Genomic DNA, 24,579 nt, shown 5'->3' on the forward strand with positions numbered 1-24,579 from the left:
ATGTACAGTACTACTCACCTAAAGATTGTTTCTCTTCCAATTGAGTATCTACGGTATGGTATGTTTTGGACTAAATAATAAATGTAATCAATGGATACACCACCTCGCAATTTGCAGGACTTTAAACTTACAGAATCTGCTGCTAATGTCTAGTGCCAGATATTTAAGGACACGGTGTTGAAGCCTTGATCTATCAGGGCTGTTTTGGCAGCACAAGCGGGACCTACACAATATTAGGCAGGTGTTTTTAATGTTGTGGCTAATCAGTTTATATAGTTTTGCAGTGTGATAAATGGCATTTAAAAGCACAAATGTCAATCCAAAGTTCTGACATAAATCTCTAGATGGCGCAGTAAGGATTAATTGTCTATTTTATTGTATTTCGCACAATACAATGACAATAAAGACTACATTTTCATTTTTACTTGCATCAAACTTTTCAAGTCTTTTCACATAAATAGAATGTTCATTACACTAATAAATTATACCTGTCATTTTTCATTGCACCATTTTTGTCTTCCTTATAAAAGAACACATAAATGCACATTGTTAAGAAACATAAATGCACAAATACAAATGCAGTTATTCCAGTTATTAAACTTTATTTGTTAAATAAAGCACTCTATCTGCTAAACCTTAAACACGTTCAGGCAGTTAGGCTCTATTTGCAAATCTCATGCACTCTTTTGCAAAACTCTAAACACATTCTCTTTCACTTATCACAATGCATTTGTGCTACAAAATTTTAAACAATCGGGAAAAGTTAAACACAATTAAAACACAGTTGCATCATTTATACACAATAATTCAAAATTGTTCATACTTGTTTAAAATTATGTGATCAAATCAACTGTACAAAATATGAGCAAGTTCAGAGAGCACAAGTAGTTGACCCTGATTTTACAATTTAAACTTACAGTACTTGAGTGTACTTTAACATACTACTCATTTAGAGTTTGATTTGACCTTTTTGGCCTTTGCAGTTAGACTGCAGTATTTTTGCAGTATCCAAGTGCTGAATATATACCAACATTCAGTAATATTCAATATTCAGTACAATACTATTCTTGCAATATACATACAGTAGGCCTATACAATATATTCATTTTATTCAGTTACAATTAATTTTACAGAATTGAAAATTGTTTACGCAATACAATATAACTTTTCTGTAATGCTCTGTGTATTTCATTGACTCATGTGTGTGTGATCTGAGAGCAGCATTTGATTTTGAGTCCAACTGAAATGGTTTTGTTATTTAGATGGAAGAGTCAGAGGTTTCGTGAACTTAGTTTTGAGTATTTGGATTTGTGTTTAAAAAGTTTCGAGAAAATAATATATTATATTATATAATATATTTTGCAAAAATATTTTTTTCTTGCCAATGTGAGCTGTTGACAATAGAGGATGCAGTTTACAAGCAGCAAAAATATTTGTGGTTAAGGAAGTATCCTTTTTTTTTTTGCTATTTTTGGGAACAGCTAGTGGTTGAGCTCGCAAGGTGTTTTAATATTCATCCAGTCAACAGATATTCACGTCATTCTGTAATAGTAGTAATATAATTAACAACGATACACCATGTAAAACACTACATACATGTAGGCATGCCGACTGATATAACTATAACACTGGACTTAATGGATTGCGCAATCAACATGCTTTGTATTTGAGCCTAGGGTGACATGTCATTAAGGTAATGAAGCTTCGTTTTCACAGGTCAGTGACGGCCTCATTTCATGCAATGTTTCGGAACAATGTTTCAAAGCACTACTAGTGTATCAAAAACTAAAAATGTGTCAACACTAGGTGTCGATCTACCTATCCCTAGCAAATGTATTATTGGTATAATGCAATCTTTAGAGTAAAATGACACAGGTGAATCAATTTATTTAACCATAATTGTAGAACAATCAGTAGCTGACTATCATCATTCGATCTCATTTTGTCATCATTTGTTACTGCAAGTGTGTTTAATGAACACAACAGCAAGCACAGACAACTGTTTTTTAATAAGTTTAAGAGCCCAACTAATGCAAACAGGAATCACCATTGTGGGGATTATCACCATTATGAAACAAACATTAGATTTAAACTTCTGTTAATAATACTTCCTATAATATCTTCTCTAGACCTCTAAGAGTAATCAAGTCAGTCTGGTTAGTAAAGCTGGTAAGGCTGTTTGTGGAGATGTTTAATCTCCCTCTGCTTAGATCTTCAGAGATTTAATTTATTTTATTTTCAGCTGAATTTATCCAAGGCTGTTGCTGCGGTCAATTGTTGTTTTTGTTGAGTTTCTATTTGTCTGTAGTTGTTTTTTTCCTGTTCTTTTCTTTCCTTCAGTGAATTTTCTTGTTAATAGGCTTAGATGAGCTGAGAGGACTCTATAAATAATATACGAAGATTTTGTGGCTCAGGTCCATTGTGGTTTATTTCTTTGCTCTTTGCTGACATGTGGCATTGCTATGGCCTGCTTTTGGCCCAGATAATATGTTGCTATCTGGGATATAGTTTGTGTTATTTATTTTCAGAGATGAGGACAGTCTTATTGGATAATTTGTCAGCTATATATTGTTTTACTGTAACTCAAAATCTAAATGAGACTAAATATAATTTTCCCACCCAAGTACTGTGGAAGCCAAAAGCTGCATCCATTGCAATTGAATGAAAAAATAAAAATAAAAAAGACCGGTACTATTTATTGAACAGTACTATCTACTGTAACAAATATTACTTTTATTTAACATCTTAGCTGCCCAAAACCACATTATCAGAGACAGGGGTCTTTCAGAATGAGTGTATGGGTTACTATCGTCTTAACAGTTCTTGTGCTACACATCCTTATGTTTATCTTCGTCTCTCATAAGACATTAAGCATTGACTGAGGTAAATGAGGAAAATTAAAAATGGTTAGAGGGCTTACACTTGGTCCCTGAGGCACCCCATGTTGCTTTCAGATAAGGCTTCAACACTGGCCCAGCATTTCCTTAACAACACAATTGGGGGCATTTATCTGCACACCAAGTGCCTCAACAGTCAGCCAGAAACCACTCGTAAATCAAGCAGAGCTGGCAAAACTGCAAAATGACTTTGTCCTCGGTCTTGGCAAGAGTGTGGCAGCATTCAATTTATGTGAGCCCTTAGCACATTTTTTTTAATTAACCAGGATGTAAACATATTTCGTTTTCAACTAGTTTAAACTTTTATTTCTCAACTAATATCAACACTTTTCTCTGTGTTAAAGAGTTATTTATTCTTATTATAAATGTGAAAAAATACTTGAAAAAATATTATTGTGCTACAGCACGCCTCTATCTCAAAATACTCAAAATACAATGCGACAGACGTTCACATAAAATGGTAACTCAACAGTAGAGGATAAAGGACACTACAATCGCATTTATACGCAATCACAAAAATTAATTATTTGCATGTGCTTTAAACCCTTGTCAGTTAAACATTTTGTTTGCGTGCTTTTCTGACAGGTGCTTTCTCGGAGCACGTAAACCTGAAGAACGCACACACTGAAAAGCCTGTCAAAAGCTAAGTTATGGACTAAGTTATGTTTTGCATCTGATTGAGCTAATACTGTCAAAAATACAGAAGGATTACATATACACAATTGGTTATTTCTAAACTGAATGTAAACAGTTAAGAGAAAATATCTGCTTGTATATTAGATGCATGCAGCTCTTAAAGTGACAGTTAGAAACATACTGCTGCTTGTCATTAAAGGAACGGTTACCCAAAAATGTAATTTCTGTCATTATTTAGTCACTTATGTTTTCCCAAACCTGTATTAATTTATTTATTGTGTTAAACATAGAAAAATATATTTTGAAGAATGTGGGTAATCAAATAGTAGTGATTTTGATAGTAGGCATTAATAAATAATATACTATGGAAGTAACTGAAGAACAGAAACTGTCTGGTTACCCACATTCTTTAAAAGAAGTTTTATTTTCAATAGAAGAAAGAAGCTTGTTCAAGTGAGTAAATGTCATTGTAGCAATCCCTTGGGTCCAGGGACCTTGACTGATGCATGAGGTTTCCGTAAATCCACCACGACAACACAATGTACTCAAACAGACAGGGTTGGGAGGGTTACAGTACTTTTAAAATGTATTCAGTTATATTTTCAAATTACTTAATTAAAAAAGTATTCATTAATGTAATCCAAGTACCACAATATGAAAGTTATGTAATCTAATTACTTTTGAATTACTTCAAGTCACATTTAAAGTAAAAAGAAAAGCATATCTTGAGTACATTTATTTAACTATGACTTTACATTTAAAGATAATACAAACTAAAAACAATTTAAAACTATTAAAAATTGCATTACAGCCCTTTAAGTTTATTTGTATAGCGCTTTTTATCATACAACTCATTACGAAGCAACTTTAAAGAAAATTATGTTTCTACAATATTTAGTAGTAGCTTATAAGTGGTGACTGTCAGTTTATGTGCATATGACAGGATTTTTCTGAAAAACATGAATACAAGACGTAGTTAGCCAAACGATTAATAGCAATTATTATATGATGCAATCACGCTTGTAGCAATATTTGTTAGTTCTGTTTGTTGATTCAGGGTTAGCATCATCTGGAGTCCTCTGAGGGGGTCAGCATCATCTCTTCTCAGGTGTTCTGGCTCCAGACTGGAGCTTGTGTAAATCTTAGTTACCCGTGGCAAAACATAGAAACAAAGAGAGACATCATTACTGTATCTGCAGTTCTAACAAAGTAAAATTTATTAGTTTAGCCCAAGCTAAAGAATAAGAATGTGCATTTGATCAGATGCAACTGCAGTCACAATTTATGAGATGCAATACTTGAATGCTTGGTAAAAGAGATGTGTTTTTAATCCAGATTTAAACAGAGAGAGTGTGTCTGAACCGCGAACATTATCAGGAAGGCTATTCCGGAGTTTGGGAGCCAAATGTGAAAAAGCTGTACCTCCTTTAGTGGACTTTGCTATCCTAGGAACTACCAAAAGTCCAGCGTTTTGTGACCTTAGGGAGCGTGATGGATTGTAACGTGTTAGAAGACTAGTTAGGTCATCTATGTGATATAAAACAGTTTAATGTTGCTATAGGTAATGCGTCTTTAATCCATTAGGTGGCGACCTAGTGTTTTCTAAGAGTTGAGTTGCAGCTATTAAGAAGAACTCTAGTCTGCCAGTTTCTAAAAGTAGCCACATTGTGCTTGAATGTTCAGTCAAAAAGTTAGATGTTAATAAAGATCAGACTTTGAGGAAACCAAGTTGCTTTATTGAAACATCATATGGTGTCAGAAGTGGAGCGCTGTTAACACCATGGCAAAGTGTTTGCCTCCGGACAGTTTTGATTTCGGTCACCCCGAACGATGGCCAGAATAGCGTTAGAGATTTTGCCGCTACAGGATAGCCACTAAACCTGACGAAGAAGAGGCTGAAGTACAGGTCTGTACACTGCTTTATTCACTGGAAAAATAAGCTGAACAAGTGTATCAGACATTTACGTTCGGGGAAGAAGAAAGAGAGGACTAAGAACCTTTGATCAGGAAGCTTGATGACTACTTTGTACCAAAAGGTAATGCTATTCACGAGCATGTATGATTTCACACAAGGGCTCAAAAGCCAGGTGAAATGGCCGAAGAATATATTCGTAGCCTCCACGAGTTAGCAAACATGTGTGACTTTGGTGCTGCTAAAGAGGAGAGTATTCGCAACAGGCTCATGATCAGGATTCAGGACAGAAATCTGTCAGAAAAGCTCGAATTAATACCCGAATTGACACTCAGAAATGCCACAGAGTTTGTGAGGCAGTCTGAACAGGTCCGTGGACACGTGGACATGTGAACAGAATGCCAGCGTCAGTGCTCAAATCAGCGAGGTGGCCAGTGCCAGGGAAAAATTCCACCAAAGTGAAAGAGGTAGACAGCACCGTGGATCGAATTGGAACCAGATCAGAGCATGTTTCTGATTGGAGATGTAAAAGATGTGGCAGAAATCATGGGAAAGGTGAAATGTGTCCAGCAAAAGGTGCTGAGTGTCGCAAATGCAGGAAAAAGTGTCATTTCGCTGCAGTTTGTAGCAGGGGCGGACTGGGACAAAAAAGTGGCCCAGTCCACAGCAGCCCACCACATCATGACGCATCTGCACCTGTTTTGATATAATGTATTTATTAATTGAATATTTAAGTATACAGTTTGGGGATTTTAACCAATAGGGCAACTGATCCTCCATTGAAACAAACAAACAGACAAAAAAAAAAAAAACCTGCTTGCAGCCACTGTTCATTTGTCGACTCCTAGTGAGCGAAACATGCTCATCATCACGACACAAACATTCTCCTAGAACTCACACTTTGCATTCAGTTAACATAAAGAAAAATAATTGCTGTTAATAATGTTAATCGTTTGGCTGACTACGTTTTGTATTAATGTTTTTCAGTCATCACAGTCACCACTTATAAGCTACTACTAAATATTGTAGAAACAATTTTCTTTAAATCTGTTAACAAACAAAAGTACATTCTTATTCTTTAGCTTGGGATAAACTAATTAATTTTACTTTGTTGGATCAGCAGCTATGCTAATGATGTCTCTATTTGTTTCTATGTTTTGCCACGGATGTAACTAGGATTTACACAAGCTCCAGTCTGGATCCAGAACACCTGAGAAGAGATGATGCTAACCCTGAATCAACAAATAGAACTAACAAAAATTGTCTAAAAATCCTGTCATATGTGCACAAACTGACAGTCACCACTAATTAGCTATTACTAAATATTGTAGAAACAATTTTCTGTAAAGTTGCTTTGTAACGATTTGTATTGTAAAAAGCGCTATACAAATGAATTAACAGATCCATACGAATCATGCATGAAATAGAAGTTTATAAACTCAAACGATAGCTTTATGTGCTTTACAGATGAACTTGAAGTCTTTATTTATTCGAGATGTTCAAAAATAGATCATCTTTGGCTCGGTAATACAAGTTCATGGTTAGATTCGTGTACAGATTATTCTTTTGAGTAAATCTTTTAAAATATTCATTTATTTTGTTGCACAAAACCAGTGTGGAAAACAATGATTCTCAAACTGGATAGATCTGAGCTGCAAGGTTCGGAAAAATCACGAGCCCGACGTCCCGGGCCTATTGTTTTCCAATCGAGCTCCAAAATATTTTGCCGTCCTGCCCGATGGGCTATCTTGAAAAGGGATGTAAAACTCTTAACTCGATTCGCGTTGTTCACTGGCTTGAAGGGATGCAACAGATCGTAGTTGATCGTTTGCACTTGTTTCTAAATCTTGCCGATTCGAGTGTTTTAAACAATTCGTGCACGTTCGAAGCTTGCGTGCACTTGTTCAAAGCACGCACTGAGAGCAGCGTTTCAGACAATGCTCGTACACAGAATTAATTCATCTTTCGCGTATCGTAACCTCTGAAATGAACACATACACATACAATTATCTCAAAATAATTATCTCTGCAAGTATTCTCGTAAATACAGTCGGTTATGTTTTAAGTGAACGTATACAGTGGCCTGCTGCTCAGAGAAATTAGCTGTACCGGATAAATCTGTCTCTCTCTCTCTGTAAATATTAGACGACGTGAAAGGGGGCGTTCCTCTTCAGGAACTCGAGCTGCGTCGAGAACGATTGGGGAACGCGCCCAGCGTGACGTCTCTGAATAATATGTATAATCAGTCCAAAAGAAGGGCGAGACGTCATAGGCGGGTGACGTCAGAGACCAGGAAGCATAAAAGCAGGAGAGGCACAGCAGGCCCCAGCCTTGTGTCTTCAGCAAGCGCTCTGTGTGTGTGTCAGCCGCTATTTGTTTGTGAGTCTTATTTAGTGTCGTTTGTCCACTGATAAACTCCATTGTCAAAGCTTCAATCAAGAGAAGTTTTGGGGCGAGAGCAGGCAGCGCTCAGGCTGTGTGTTTTTCCCTGCCAAAAAACAAAACAAAAAAAGGGTAGGGACACACGCAGCTCGTGTGTTGTCTGCTTGAGAGTGAAGCGCGCAGTGTCAGCTCTCGAGGGAGTTGACGGCTGCGATGCGAGCCTTTGCTTTACTCTCAGAAGGCTCTCTTTGAGGAGAGAGCTTTCACTGGCGTTTCTCGCGGTGCCAGTCCCGTTTTCGCCGAGGCAAAATGGTGGTTGTGCTCGCGGGACTCGCTTTCGGATCTGCTTGAAGGAATGTAAGACGGGCAAGCCCCTATCTTCTTTCTTAGCCACCAGATCCGGCGCCCGCTCTCGGTGGTCGGAAGCCCGCGTTTGCGGTACTTCTCCCCGATGAGAGGGCGCGACGGCGCTGCCTGTCTTTCTCTGAGGAGATTGATGTGGATAGGCGTCGATGAGCTCGCCAGTCACACAAGCACCAGTTACACAAGCATGTTATGCCTAATATTAACATAAGCAGCCTTAATGAAGAGTGGAGCTCGCGCAGTCAGCTCTCGGGGGGGCTGACTGTGCTTTTTATCACTGTTAAGCGCTCCGCTCTCGCCGGGCACGCTCTGAGGAGTGTGTCCGTGCATGCGATCCTGCGGTCGCTGGTGCTGAGGCACGGCGGCGACCGCAATAGCAGGAATCGCACATGATCTGGCGAATGGGTTGGAGACGGTTCGTCCTATCTCCGCCCGTGTTCACTAGATCTAGAGCTCATGCTCGAGGCCTGGAAACCAGCACTGCGGTTCTTTCGCCCTCTGAGACAGCTCGCTGCTGCTGCTGCATGCTCTCTCGCCGGGCACGCTCTGAGGAGTGTGTCCGTGCATGCGATCTTGCGGTCGCAGTCTCGCTGTGGCTGATGCACGGCGGCGACCGCGATAGCAGGAATCGCAAATGATCTGGCGAACGGGTTGGAGACGGCTCGTCCTATCTCCACCCGTGTTCACTAGATCTAGAGCTCATTCTCGAGGCTTGGAAACCAGCGCTGCAGTTTCTTCACCCTCTGAGACAGCTCGCTGCAGCATCCATATTTCTCTGAGGAGATTTATGTTATTTGTGTGACTGAGTAGCATAAAATAATATATATATAAAAAAAAAAAAAAGACATGGTTTCATTTTTATGTGATTTTTTCTACACCAGATCACGTTGACTAGTCTGGTTGCTGACTACATTTAATTCTAAGGAATAAAATGACATATTTATCTGACTATGTGAAGTTAGATGTAGGGATGTGATTTCTTTTGTGAGAACACGTGTGTACCGCTCTTCCTCTGAGGAGGTTGAGGCGGTCAGGGGCTGCTGGGCGGAGCAGTCCCAAAGTGTTCCAGCCCCACGTGCCGGGGGTGTCACTTTTGTACTCCGCAGACGCTAGAGTCAAAGTGGCGCACCCAGGCCGAAGGCTTCTAGTGGAAAGCAGTTCTACGGACTGTTGTTATCGCTGGATAGCCTTCATCATAACGTCCTGACACCTAGGACGTTTTGAGGGCCAGCTCCCTCTGGGGAAGAGTGGTGTACACCGCATTACATGGTGCCCGTCTCTCCTCAGTGCCCTCAGGAGATCATTCTGCCAACCCTGCCGTTGTTCCAGGGCGCAGCGATCTCCGGCGAGCGCTTCTCTCAGTTACCGCCCGGAAACGTAGCGGTGCTGAGAGGCTCGCTACCTCTACGGAGGTCTCTAGAGCAGCTAGTACGGTCATCCCCTGCCGGTCCACCGCTTCAAGGCACCGAGCTAGTGGCTCTAGGCGCACCAGAGGCAAGTCTCGCGAGACTGGTTCCCTTAGGAGGTCACATGGCGGTGTGGGAGCCCCTGCCAAGTGTACTTCATGGGGTCCTGCCCCGAGCAGGCTCTGGTCTAGTCTTCCTGACAGACGATACGGGTCTGAGGACCGTCGTTTTTAGGAGACTTCAGCTATGATAGTCCTGATGCTGCGGCTCAGGACCTCGGAGGGCAGGCCCCTCTGGGGAAGAGCGGTGTACACCGCATTACACGGTGTCCGTCTCTTCCAGTGCCCTCAGGAGATCGATCTGCCAACCCTGCCGGTGTTCCAGGGCGCAGCGGTCAACACATCAACTGCCTGGAGATGCTGGCCGTGCTTCGTGCACTTCGTTATTTTCTCCCAGACCTAAGAGGTCACCATGTGTTGGTGCGCACCGACCACACAGCGGTGGTCTCTTACATCAACCACCAAGGAGGTCTGCACTCACCCCATTTATACAACTAGCGTACCAGATCCTTGTGTGGGCCCAGGACGAATTCCTCTTGCTCAGAGCAGTTCACATTCCTGGGCATCGTAATATGGGAGCAGACATCCTGTTGAGCAGGGGCCGAGGCCCGGGGAATGGCGGCTTCACACTGAGGTGATGAAGCAGAGTTGGAAATGTTGGCCAGACTCGGGTGGATCTGTTTGCGACTCGAGAGACATCGCACTGTCCCCTCTGGCTTCCTCTGACTCATCCAGCTCCACTGGGGCTGGACGCCATGGTACACGACATGGCCGAGGCTTCATCTGTAAATTTTCCCCCGATTGCTCTGCTCTCGGGAGTTCTGGAGAGAGTGTGCCGGGACGGAGTCCGGCTGCTGTTAGTAGCCCCGTTCTGGACGGGCCGGGTATGGTTCCTGGGCCTGATTTCTCTTTTTGATGGCACTCCATGGGAGGTTCCCGTCAGGAGAGATCTCCTCTCGCAGGCGGAGGGTGCGCCCCCGCATGGAGCTTAGAGGCTGTAGGTGTTGTCTCTGAGGAGGCACAACTCTTAGCTTCCGGTCTCTCAACCGAGGTTGTAAGACTGTTCTCCAATCCAGAGCTCCCTCAATGAGGAAACTGTATGCCTTGAAGTGGAAGCTTTTCACTTCTTGGTGCGGAGACCGCCAGCTCGACCAAGTTAACTGCCCGGATGGTACAGTGCTGGAGTTCCTGCAGGCTCTCCGCAGGGTTGATCCACTGCACCGTGAAGGTCTACGCGGCGGCCATGGTGGCCTACCACGCCCCTCTCGGTGGCCAGTCAGTGAGCAGAAACCCTCTGGTTACATGTTTCCTCCATGGTGCGCTGAGGCTGAGGCCTCCGGCCAGAAGAAGCTTATGCTAAGCGGTGATCAGGATGCTGTCCTAAGCCTCGAGTCCTCTGATCTCCCCTCTCCTGGGGGTCATGGCTCACTCCACTAGAAGTGTGGCGGCCTCCAAGGCCTTCCTAGCAGGTGTCTCTATGCGTGACATCTGCGAGGCTGCGGGGTGGTCCACGCCCTTGACCTTCGTAAGATTTTACGGTCTAGATTTACGAGCCGCTCCAGGCCCCTCTGTTCTCTCGTCCTAGCTGTGCAGTTTCCCACACTGGCAGAGATTTGTAAGTCTGGCGGCGTGGGCATTCTCGTTCCCCAATCGTTCTCGACGCAGCTCGAGTTCCTGAAGAGGAACGTCTAAGGTTACATATGTAACCCTGGTTCCTCGAAGGAACGAGACGCTGCGTCGCAGTGCCACACTTCCGGCATCTCTGGCTGGCGCTTGCTTCATCCTTTGAGGCTGGGGCCGGCTGTGCCTCTCCTGCTTTTATGCTTCCTGGTCTCTGATGTCACCCGCCTATGACGTCTCGCCCTTCTTTTGGACTGATTATACATATTATTCAGAGACGTCACGCTGGACGCGTTCCCCAATCGTTCTCGACGCAGCGTCTCGTTCCTTCGAGGAACCAGGGTTATATACGTAACCTTAGACGTTTTTCAAGATAAGCAATGGAGTAGACCAAACTAAACAGGGAGGGAGGGCAAAACACTCACACGCAAACAAAACACACTCCTTGTTGGCCGTGCAATCGACTCACTCATCCATTTGCATAGAAAAGAGATGTAATACTATGATTTCCGTCATAAAAAAAAATATATATATTTATGGGCCGGTGTTCTGTCGATTTGTCCTACGCTGTCAGATTTTCCTACCTCCCACTAAAACAGTGGGTATTACAATTCCACAACGAAAAAATGTTACTGTAAAGTTATGGTTTATTAACGTCTACACCTACCACAACCCTAATCATACCCTTACAGTACTGCAAATACAGTAATTATGTGTTATATTCGCGGTTGTAGCTAGAAGGAATACAGCTACAGGAAACCAACAATAAATATTATTTTCTACCAATTAAATTGCGTTTTTATTAAAGTTTACACCTACCCCAACCCTAAACCTACCCTTACAGTACTGCAGATACATTAAATATCGTTGTTTAGCATGAGACAGAGGACGCGATATTGATATGTGCGTGCGCATTAAACCCAGGTAGGAAAATCTGACAGGGTAGGATAAAATGTCAGGACACCGGCCCACATTGGCTAGCGGCCCACTGGGAAAAGTCCCTGCTCCAGTCCGCCCCTGTTTTTTAGAACCCGAGAAGTCCATGATGTCATCAAACCACAAGAGGGCAGCAGTGTAGCACATTTCCTGGGTGAGTTAACACACATTGATGACAAAAGTGGAGCTTGGATTGTCACACTATCAATTCAGGGCACAGACATAGACTTTAAATTTGACACAGGCGCTGACATAAGTGTCATTTCTGAGAAAAGCTGCTCAGTTTTGAAGTACAAGCCAAAACTTAAAGTTAATGTGAAACTTGATAGCCCAGGAGGTACACTGCAATGCAAAGGTCAGTTCAGAGCGAAGACTACCTTTAAAAATGAGCAGTATATTTTTGAAGCATTTGTGGTGACTGGTCCCTATGTAAACAATCTCCTTGGTCGTGACGCAGCAAGTGAAATGGGTTTAGTTAAGAGGCTAGAAGAGCTCCAACCCATTTATTTTTCTGAACTGGGATTAGTAAAGACAAAACCCATTAAAATCTTCCTGAAGGAGGATGCTGTACCATACAGTGTGCACACTGCAAGACGGGTGTCCGTGCCCTTGCTTCCAAAAGTCAAGGCGGAGCTAGAGAGAATGGCACATTGTTATTGAGGAGATCACTGAGCCTACAGAGTGGTGCGCCCCTATGGTGGCCGTCCCAAAGAAAACAGGGAAAATAACAATTTGTGTCGATCTGAAACAACTGAATAAAGCTGTAAAAAGAGAGAAATTTGTGCTGCCAACAATTGATGACAATCCTTCCTAGGTCCTAGGCAGGACCATGATGGAAATCTGAAACCAGTGGCTTACTGTTCCAGGGTGCTTACCGATGCTGAAAAAAGGTCCGTCCAGATCGAAAAAGAGTGCCTGGTGGCCGTGTGGTCCTGTAAAAAATTCTCACGGTTATTTGTATGGATTGTAAAGTGTCATCCTGTAAACCGACCATAAGCCACTGATTCCTCTGATCAAAGGATCTTGATTCAGTTCCACTGAGATGTCAAAGGCTGTTGCTGCGGATGATGAGTTACAATCCTGTCAAAACAATGTACCTGGCAAAAAACTGGTGGTCGCCGATACACTTTCACGACACCCTCAGCCAACCATTTCATCAGTGGTTTCTGAATTAGTGCAAGAAGTGGAAGCCTATGAGAATGCAGTTAGTGGTGCATGGCCAATTTCTCCCACAAACCTGGACTCTGTGAAAAGAGAGACAGAGATGGATTTTGAGCTACAAAAGGTGAGGCAGTATGTGACTGATAGCTGGCCCAGATATGCAGCTAATGTCCCTCAAGTCTTGAAATTATACTACAGTGCACATCATCACTTGTCAATTTTTCAGGACCTTGTGCTTTATGATGACAGGATCTTAATTCCCCAAAATATGAGGTCTGACATACTGCAAAGATTGCACAGTGGTCACCAAGGCATTGTGAAATGTAGAGAGAGAGAGCCAGATGTAGTGTATGGTGGTCAGGCTTAAGTCAGGAAATCCAGCAGCTAGTTAACAGCTACAAGGATTGTCTGGAATGAAGATCTACCCAAAGGAAGGAGCCACTTTTAATCACTCCACTGCCAGACTGTCCATGGGAGAGAATTGGTGCTGATATCTGTGAGGTGAATACGCAACATTACTTGGTAGTCGTGGACTATTTTTTAAGATATATTGACATTGCTCATCTTCAAAACTTGTCGGGTGAAACAACACATGCTTGCTTGAAGAACATGTTTGCACGATGGGACTGTCCCAATGCTCTCTTTACTGAAATGGCCCACAGTTTTGTGGAAGTGCTTTCAAGAACTTTGTTAGAGACCATGATTTTCAGCACATTACTTCAAGCCCTTATAATGCCTAGTTAAATGGAGAAGCTCAAAATTGAGAAAGACTTGCAGTCATAAAACAATTGTAATGTGTTCATTTGGGTGTTACCTACAATGCAAACCTTATAAATTTTTTATACATATTAAAATAAATTATAAATAATTTAGGTAAAAACAAGGCCCGTTTATAACTTTCAGGCACATTCCTGTGAAAGTTTTTTTTTTTTTTTTCAGGTTCCCTTACGAAAATTACCCATGGTTTTAACAATAAGACAAATAGTCATTCTTGTAGCCATAGTTACTGCAAATTAAGCATGGTTTTGTTACTTCAAATAATAATTTACAAAGAAGTATTAATATACTGTAATTTTTTTTTGTTGTTGTTGTTGCTATAAAAATAGACCTAAGCCATTAATAGCCTTTAAAATGACTTAAACTGCCATATATATATATATATATATATATATATATATATATATATATATATATATATATATATATATATATATATATATATATATATATAATTCACTATCTCTACAAATTAGAATACTTCATAAGATCAATAATTTTTTTTTTTTTTAAAAAGGTGGTATGGAAGCCCAGGTTTCTTAGACAGTGGCCTTCATCTCATCTGCATTTTTTTGGTCTCTTGTTTCTCATTTACCTCTTGACAATACCCCATAGAGAATCTATGGGGTTCAACTCTGGTGAGTTTGCTGGCCAGTCAAGCACACCAACACGACGGTCATTTAATTAGTTTTTGGTGCTTTTGGCAGTGTGGGCAGGTGCCAAATCCTGCCGGAAAATGAAATCAGTATCTACAAATAGCTTGTAAGCAGAAGGAAGCATAAAGTGCTCCAAAACTTCTTGGTAAGCGGGTGCAGTGACTTTGGTTTTCAAAAAACACAGTGGACCAACACAGTGGCGCAAAAAGTGGGTATGCGCCATATGAGGTGCATAGGGGCGCCGCACCATGCGGGGCACCAAAACGATGGTAATTTTTTTTTTTAAATAATAAAAAATACAAATGTATATTAAAATTTATATATATATATGGTTAAGTTGAAAAGAACAGCTGAACATCAGTTGACAAATAAAATATATTGTTTGTATTGTTACTGCCTTTTGTTAATATTTTGGAATAAACGTAAAAATACTAACTTGAATATATTTATTTGTTTTGATAAACAGAATATTACATAGTGTAAAAATAAAAACTATATTTTTTTTTAGACTTTTTTTAATGTAATGTTTATTTAACCAGGGAAATGTGACAACAGTAAGGTTATAAGGATACAGTATACACAGTGTAGTTTTTTTACTGAGGAAACAGCAGAAACGGCGAGAAAGACTGTGTCATAATAATAATAAGACATATTCATAATAATAATAATAATACATTTGTGGGAACTTTGCATCATCTTTTTTTAAAACGCCACCCAGAACAGTGTAATTTTTACAGCGAGAAAGACCGTGGCATTTGCTACGAACTCTGGCAGCTGCCAGAAACCACTAGTGGCTGCTTTCACAAATTTGGAAAATAAATGCATAATACTAGAATAGTTTTAACATGGTTTATTGGAACACTACAAAGTCCATATTAAATGACTACTTAAAAAAAAGTTTTTACAAAATCTTCAGTTGCACATTCTATACTCTACCTAGTGGTAATGCAACCTTCTTAACCAAAAATAAAAATAAAAATAAAAAAATGATTATATATGTATTTGAAATGAATCAAAAGTTTACATTAAAGTTGACCTAAAATCAAAAAGCGACAACTTTTTTTTGAGCAAAAAAAATTCCCAGCAAGAGTTTAATTTGCATATTCTATAGTCCACCTAACGGTAATACAAGGAAGCACATTTTTCAACCTTCTTAACAAAACAAAAATAAATGTTTAAAAAAGTAAATAAAAAATTACATTTATACATATACGGTATACAGTTGTGAACATTTGAAGTGGATCGAAAGTTTACATCCAAAAAATTAAAATAAAACATTTTAAAGAGAGAGAGAGAGAAATTATAATTTGCATAAATGAAATCTAGTCTTTTTAGGCGAATCATGATTAATTGTTTTCTTTTCATTTTCAAGTGAAATATGACCCAGTCCTGTTTATGACAAGTGAGATTCAATATGCATTTCTTTATGTTTTGTTTATTTAGTCACTCAACTTTTCCAGCTTCTTTTTTATAATTATGAAAAGAACCTGTTTAATCACACATAAAGTGTCTTAATCTTCAAAATAAACTAAACCCAATCTCTAGATAAAATGATGTGTATATATAAACTCAGTGAATACAAAAAAAATGGTATGTTCAAGTACAACACATACAATAACTCACTTAAGTTTCTCTAGCTCATCATTTCCTCCAGTTCATTTATCCAGTCATATGGACACTCCTCTTCAAAATCCCTGCAGTCAGGAGAGCAATGTGTGGTTTATATTAAACAATGGCCTTGGTGGAGATATATGTACTAACAGAGGGAAAATAGAGAAACTCACGTATCTTCATCATCTGAGCGTGGCTCCAGTCTACTGTAGTCTGTGATCATCATCTCAGGGCCATCCACTTTGTCTCCATGCTCTGGGATCAAAGAACATGATGAAAAAATAATCAGATTGATTATGTATAAGCACTACATGTGTTACACATTTACTTTAAAGAAGACAGCATTAGATCACATTACCAGCTAACATTTTAACATATAGATATATAAATCTAAAAAGAAATATAAATAGATTAGTTATCGCTCATAAAAACTGAATTTTGCTTTGATATTTTGTATCTACTGCAGTGACGTGGCTTAAAATGGTTTACTCCACATTGCTCTGCTGTGGTTATTATCAGTGTAAACGTGTACACAGCGGAATCATGTTCCTTCTATTCATCAAATAATGCAAGAAAAAGGTATGACAGTTATGGTATTGGTAAACCATAACAATATTAAGCAGCACAATGGTTTTAAACATTGATAATTAGAAATATTTCTTGCTGAATCAGCGTAGTATGAATGATTTCTCAAGGATAAAAAGATACAGTTAAGGCTTGATGAAATTCAGCTGCTAAAATTCAGCTTTGCCATTAAGCAATGAAATAAATTTAAAATAAGTGATTTTTAAAATAAGATTTAAATGCCAATTTCCCAAAATAAGTGTTTAGTGGGAATTAGTTCACAATATGAAGTTTATAATTTTTAAGAATATATATATATATATATATATATATATATATATATTTACAATATTATGATAATGTGGAATACAATAGTTAGAATGATTATGCATCATGGTAGGTGTCTGTTTCTATGTAATTCTTATAATAAATTGTTAACTTTGCTGTTCTGAATGTGAAATCTCTGTGTATCTGATGTGTGCAGACTGACCGACTGACCATCTCTACGTAAAGTGTAAGTCTCAAAGCCATAACAGAGCTGCACTTTCTCCAAAATGCTCAGGAGTCTCTCAGGTGGATCTTTGTCCCACTGTTTCCTCACTCGTCTTTCCTGGGTCTCCACATACTCAGCCTCTATAACAGAGCAAGAGAACACAAAACTTGTTACAGTTTAATTATGCATTTAAATATTGAGTAATATTAATTAACAACGTGTACTTACTATAGGGTTAGGGTTAGAATCAGGGTTTGGGTTTGGGTTGTTGCATGTAATTATGCATGATTTAATGTTAATACTATAGTAAGTACATGTAACTTATGTTATAAAGTGTTGCTCAAACAACTACCAACATATACTGTATATCCAATAATCAGGGTAATTCCATTCTACATATCAGTGCTTCAGTACCTGAAATAAGATCAGTCTGTTCTGCATTTTCCATGCTACCAGTGGAAATGATATCAGCATTTCTTAGGACCCCCATCACGGTATTGCAAGTCCCGACTGCCCACCTCTTACGAGAAGCTGGGTCATCAATGCAGTTGTTTTCAAAAGTAGACTGTTCTTCTTGCAAAGTTCCTGATCACAAATGAACAAATAACTTGATCAGTTCAGTTGATTCACTACAGGTTGTACCTAAAATTAGGAATTAGTTAATGTGTAGCAGATCTGGACTAGTGATGTTTAATAGATAAATTAACTATTGACCTTCAGTGGAAGTTGTGGTCACTAAACTCTTCTGTCCTAAAAACATAGCCACTTTTTCTCCTTCCTCTCTCTTCCAGTGGTGTGTTCGTTCTTGCACCAGTTCCTTTTTCTGTCCAGTAAAACAGAGAGAAATAAAGACCTACCATAATATAATTTAAGAGTCAGTGACGAATAAGACAGTCCATGATAAAAATCTAACAACAAGCGTCACATAGTTTAACTAACTATTAATTCTTAGAAATATACTCTTTGTATATTTTGTAAATATTTTTTTCTTGGATATTTCTCTGTAAATATTTTATGTTGAATTGCCAGTTCTTAAATGTTATCATTTTTGGGAAAGTTGCAACACATGCCATTTTTCCTGAATTAACTTAGTCTTGTCAATAGGTAAAATGACTGGATATGTGACTCTGTCTGTGAAAACCTGTCACAGTGTCTGGTCTGTGTTTCCCTGGGTGTCCACTAGTGGTCTCATTTCCCCATAGTCACCCCACCGCAGGCACTACATTTCTCACATAGCTTTGTCCCTTCATTACGGTTAATTGCACACCTGTTATTGCACTCAGCGGTCTCCACTTCCTTCGTTATCCTGTCTATATAAACCGGTCTGTTTTCTGTCTGTGTCATGGAGTCCTTGTTTTCAGTCACCTGGTTTTCTCGTGTTCCCTCATGTTTTCTAGTTCCTAGTTTCTTGTTTGTTTTGTTTCTGGACTGATTATATGGTTAATGACCTCTTGCCTGTTTGGATACAATATTTTTGGATTAACCATTAAACATACTGCTTCTGGATCTCTCGTTTCCTGTGATCGATCGTTACAGAAGGACTCCATCATGTCCAGATCCAGCGTTGTGGGACTTCATATCCGTTCCCCAGCCAGTATGGAGGAGCAGAGGGCGAGATTCCTAAGATTAACCACCCTCCGTCAAGAGGGGAATGAGGTTGGTGGCTTAGCGCAAAAGTTCTGGGCCATGGCGGTAGGAATGGGGTATAATGATGCGGCCCTGAAATACTTTTTCAATGCCGGTCTGCATAACCCTGTGCTGGAGAGGGAAATAAAGAGCGGTTCATAATGTACCTACGACATTGGTCTCAGTGGGATACCCTAACCACACCTGTCTCTCCAGGTGTGATGGACGACTCTAGACTGGTGTCTCCAGACAGGAGGACCGCCAGCCCAGCGCCACTGCACAATATGGACGCCAGACCAGCACCACTGCCCACTTCCCATTGACCCTCCAGAGCCGAGTCAGGTCCCCGATGACCCTCCAGAGTCAGGTCAAGACACAATTAATACTCGTGAGTTAAGCACTACCACAGTTAGACCTCAGGAGTCAAGTCAAGTCACCATTGATCTTCATGGGCAAAGCCAAGTTACCAGTGTTTTTCATGGGCAAAGTAAAGACACCAGTGTTCTTCATAGGCAAAGTCAAGTCACCGATGATCTTCATGAGCAAAGGCAAGTCACCTATGATCTTCATGAGCAAAGCCAAGTCACCGTTGATCTTCATAAGCAAAGGCAAGTCACCGTTGATCTTCATGAGCAAAGTCAAGTCACCGTTGATCTTCCTGAGTCCAGTCAAGTCACCGTTGATCTTCATGAGCAAAGTCAAATCACCACTGATCTTCATTAGCAGAGTCAAGTCACCATTGATCTTTCTGAAAAAAGTCAAGTCTCAGTTGATCTTCCTGAATCCAGTCAAGTGGTGCCCACCGTGGTGGTCTTCGGCGCAGCCTTCGGTGGGCTTCTGTCTCGACCGTACGGCTGTGGTGGTCTTCTTCGCATCACTGGTGGGCTTCTGTCTTGACCGCACGGCTGTGGTGGTCTTCTGCGCCGACCTGGGGGGCTTCTGTCTTGACCGCACGGCTGTGGTGGTCTTCTGCGCCGACCTGGGGGGCTTCTGTCTCGACGCAGGGCTGTGGTGGTCTTCTGCACCGCCCTGGTGGGCTTCTGTCTCGACCGCACGGCTGTGGTGGTTTTTTGCGCCGCCCTGGTGGGCTTTTGTCTTGACTGCACACCTCCAGTTCCACCTGCTCCACCCTGGATTCCTGCCCTGTCGGCCCTGGACTTTCTGTTCCCTCCTGGCCTTCTTGTTTTGTTGTTGTTTTGTTTTTTGTTTTCTCTCTGTTTCCCTCTAGTAACCTGGCCCTCCATCCCTCCCCCTTTTCCTCTGCCGGTCCTCCTCCTTCCTGGTCTCCTTGTGGTTGTTGTTTTGTTTTTTCACTTCCTGTCTCGGTTTCCCGAGGCCCTCCATCCCTCCCCCTGGTCCTCTGCCGGTTCACCTCCCTCCTGGTTTCCTTGTGGTTGTTTTTTTTTTCACTTCCTGTCTCTGTTTCCTGCTATGGACCTGGCCCTCCGTCCCTCCCCCTTATCCTCCACCAGTCCACCTCCCTCCTGGTTTGTTTTGTGTTCGATGGAGCATCTGGTAGTTGCTCCGTAGAGGAGAGGGTAATGTCACGGTGTCTGGTCTGTGTTTCCCTGGGTGTCCACTAGTGGTCTCACTTCCCCATAGTCACCCCACCTCAGGCACTACATTTCCCACATAGCTTTGTCCCTTCATCACGGTTAATTGCACACCTGTTATTGCATTCAGTGGTCTCCACTTCCTTCGTTATCCTGTCTATATAAACTGGTCTGTTTTATGTCTGTGTCATAGAGTCCTTGTTTTCCCATCACCTGGTTTTCTCATGTTCCCTCGTGTTTTCTAGTTCCTAGTTTCTTGTTTGTTTTGTTTCTGGACTGATTATATGGTTATGACCTCTTGCCTGTTTGGATACTGATTTTGGATTACCCATTAAACACACTGCTTCTGGATGTATCGTTTCCTGTGATCGATCGTAACAAAACCCAGCTAGTCTTTTTTTTGTGATTTACTGTTTTCTATATAAAATTATCCTTCATAAGGTAAAGAACATTCTGTGAATATCTAACATTTATATCTTTATAACTGAAAAAGACCATGTCAAATTAACTTTGATGCTTGTTATCTCATTAGATTTGAGACTTTAGCCTGGATTTCACAGAGAGGGTCACATATTTAAAGAGACATATTGACTTTGACACCCAGTCATGGCAGTCCTCTTCATGATTTCCTAATTTATACTCTTTCCCTTTCAAATTTTTGCCTTTTGGCTGCACTACATGACTTTTATTTGATGTAAAACATTAATTATAGCAGTGCAGTATGTTTTTTTTTCTAAAGTAAATCTGAATTATTCTGTTTTCATGATCCTTCTGTATCACTCCATTAAATAATTGATGCAGCTGGTTAAGAATATGTTTTTTTAATATAATTTAATTAAAGAATGAGCTGATGTACCTCTGGTACCAGGTGTTTATGCAGCAGTCGAGACACACGGTGAGAGCTAAGGATTGTGTGTACTGAGGGTCTGTCTTTAGGGTTAGTCTTGAACATGTTTTTGATGAGGTAGTGGAGCTCATAGGAGAAGTGACTGGGTAAAGGTGCATATGTCCCACGACACACCTTCAAGATCAGGCTCTTCCAGCTACTTGACTGAAACTAATGAAGGGAACGTTGATAGTAAAAGAAGACAGGAAATGTAAGGACAGGTGTTCTTAACATCCAAAACACATAGTAATTGGCAGTGCAACTCAAATGGTGATGATTATACACGGGGCAACCTTTTGGGCAATGTTGCCGGCAACTTTGGACAGTGTTGCCATCAACAGGCAACCAGGTGAGATACAGGGCCAATGACCAATCTACAGTATCCATATAGAAATTTGTTACCAATTCTCAATGGGAAAGTGTCCAAACAACATTGCTAAAAAAAAGTTGCCTGGCAAAAAAAAAAAGTTGCTCCATGTATTAGTAGGGGTGTGAAAAGTGGCACGAGATCTCACAAGATCTGACTGGTCTCGCGAGAATGTGAATATCACCCAGTCCTTTCAAATATATTTCCATTACACTGGCCCTTTCATCAGTGGTGGTATGTAAGATATGTTCCCTTTCAGTCAGTCATGTTCCACGTTACATCAGAAAGAGACTGACGAATGGGGTTCTTGCCCGAGAGCCCACTCACTTTCGAGTGGTAACAAAAAGAGCCAATGGTACACAGAGCACCTTGGTCTGTGGAATTTGCATCGCAAGCTCTGCCCCAGTGTGCAGGTATATAAGGAGCAGCGTGAGCAACTCGCACTCAAGCTTTCGCTTCAGAGCCAAGCACATCGCTTGCTGCTTTCACTGGAGTGTTTACAAGCGAGTCAGCTGGTGTTGATGTGACAGTGCGATTTAGCGGTTTGTCTGGGCTTCCTTCATTCAGCTCCCGCGTTCCCCTGAGCGCTTCAGCACCACTGAAAGAGCTTTTTTCTCTCACTAAAAGAGTAAACGGGTTGAATATGCATATTTTTAAAGATGTCATTTCGCCCTTGTGTTTCTGGGTGCAGTGGATATATAGCTCCTCGTGATCGCTGTGTCGTGTCTGGGCTTTCAGCACTTTGAGACTGCGTTCGTGGATGACTCATGTTCTCATTGCAGGGACATGACCATCTCAGTGTTTAAGATTGAGGCTCGATACCTTAAAAGGTATAGAGTTCCCCTCTGCCACACCCCATTCTAGCTCCTCTTCTCATAAGAGGGCTACTTCGGCTGGTGGCCAGGATGATCTGAGGGTTACCGTGTGGGCTTCCCCGATGAGTCAGCCTCCTCGGGCCACACCCCCCTCAAAATGCCAAAAACGAGTTTCTCATTCTGGGCTTGGGAGGAAGATCTAATGTCAATCGCCGCATTACAAGGCGGGCTTGAGTTCTCAGGAGGTGAGGATTCAGCTGCTGATCCAAATGATCAGTGCCCACAGGAGTGCCAGCATTGCCAGAGTCTGATCCCGAGCTGACAGCCATGCTTTCCCAGGCAGCTGAGAGCATTGGACTTGAGTGGAATCCTCCACCCTGTACCGAGCACCCCCGCTGGTTCCTTTCTTTCCAGAAGTGCACCAGGAAGTTACCAGTTCATGGAAGGCACCTTTAACTGCCCGAATCAATTCTGGTGCTTCCTCTGCCTTCACTGCCCTTCATTGCAGAGCGGCTAAGCGCTATGCTGGGATTCCCCAAGTGGAGCATTCTGTTGCAATGCAACCTTGTCCTTAGAGCACCTCCGCCTTGCGTTGATGTGGTGCAGAATTATGCGCAGCAGTTCTTTGCCACCTAGACGCAGTCTGAGGCCATCAAACACATCCTGCCCCGGCTGCCTGCTGCTACCTCCACACTGTCGTCGGCGCAGCCACTTCAGCCTGCTTGTTGCGAGGGCGCCCCCGTGGTCTCCTCCACTCTGGCTCGGGCACAACAGCAGCCTTCACCCCAGCCGCAGATGTCCAGACATGTTGTGGTGTCAACAGATGCCTCTGCCATGGGCTGGGGTGCCATGTGCAAGGGGCATGCTGCATCAGGTTCCTGGACAGGACCCTGTCTTCAGTGGCACGTAAATTGCCTTGAGTTGCTAGCAGTACGGCTTGGTCCGTACCGTTCTGGTCCATACGGACAACACTGTGACCATAGCGTACATCAACTGTCAGGGGAAGTCTATGCTCCAACCGCATGTCGCAACTTGCTCACATCTCCTCTTGTGGAGTCAGAAGCATCTGAGGTCTCTTCGTGCCATTCACTCCCCCAGTCGGTTCAGCTGATTTGGGAACACTTCGGAAACGCTCAGGTAGACCCGTTTGCCTCTCCAGAAAATTCCCACTGCCAGCTGTTTTACTCCCTGACCGAGGGCACCCTTGGCACGGACGCTCTTACGCACAGTTGGCAGTTGGGCCTGTGTAAGTATGCTTTTCCCCCAGTGAGCCTTCTTGCACAGACGTTGTGCAAGATCAGGGAGGACAAGGAGCAGGTCCTCATCGTTGTGCCTTTCTGGCCCAGTCCAACCTGGTTCCTCGAACTTGTACTCCTCGCAACAGCCCCTCCCTGGCCAATTCCAAAGACCTTCCTTCTCAGAGACGGTCACCCTCTGGCACCCATGTCTTGGAACCTACATGTGTGGGTTCTGGATGGGTCACGGAAGGTTTAGGTACCTTGCCACCTCAGGTGGTAACTACCATCACTTCAGCTAGAGCCTTGTCTACCAGACACGCCTTTGCTTTGAAGTGGAACCTCTTTGTCTATGTGAAGGTCTGAAGGTCTATGTGGCCACCATTTTGGCTCGCCATGACCCTGTTGATGGTAAGTCTCTTGGGAAGCATGATCTGATCACCAGGTTCCTGAGAGGGGCCAGGAAGCTCAATCCACCTCACCCTCAGCAAGTTCCCTCTTGGGACCTCGCAGTGGTTCTATCGCTACTGCAGAGGGCTCTATTCGAACCCTTGCTCTCAGTAGCGCTAACGGCTTTGGCTTCGGTGAATAGGGTCGGGGATCTGCAGGCATTTTCAGTGGATG

The 24,579-nt window shown here is 41.9% G+C and overlaps 1 protein-coding gene across 6 annotated transcripts in view; it reads right to left on the reverse strand.

Annotated features, from left to right (window-relative positions):
• Window positions 1–353: 353 nt before the first annotated feature.
• Window positions 354–24,579, reverse strand: part of nek3 (NIMA related kinase 3) — a 36,777-nt gene continuing 12,551 nt past the window's right edge. For 2 of the 6 annotated variants that reach the window (XM_052576146.1, XM_052576144.1), the window contains 6 exons: window positions 21,509–21,709; window positions 18,188–18,296; window positions 17,888–18,058; window positions 17,479–17,613; window positions 16,590–16,671; window positions 15,408–16,499 (listed from right to left, as the gene is read on the reverse strand). In XM_052576146.1, coding sequence (XP_052432106.1) covers window positions 16,439–16,499; window positions 16,590–16,671; window positions 17,479–17,613; window positions 17,888–18,058; window positions 18,188–18,296; window positions 21,509–21,709 — 759 coding nt within the window. In that variant the 3' untranslated portion in view covers window positions 15,408–16,438. Of the gene's footprint in view, window positions 13,456–15,407; window positions 16,500–16,589; window positions 16,672–17,470; window positions 17,614–17,887; window positions 18,059–18,187; window positions 18,297–21,508; window positions 21,710–24,579 lie in introns of those variants that run through there. The other 4 variants (XR_008157112.1, XR_008157113.1, XM_052576145.1 and 1 more) reach the window with 4 other exon arrangements.

The sequence above is a fragment of the Carassius gibelio genome, chromosome B15 (assembly GCF_023724105.1).
Source record: "Carassius gibelio isolate Cgi1373 ecotype wild population from Czech Republic chromosome B15, carGib1.2-hapl.c, whole genome shotgun sequence".
Taxonomy (NCBI): domain Eukaryota; kingdom Metazoa; phylum Chordata; class Actinopteri; order Cypriniformes; family Cyprinidae; genus Carassius; species Carassius gibelio.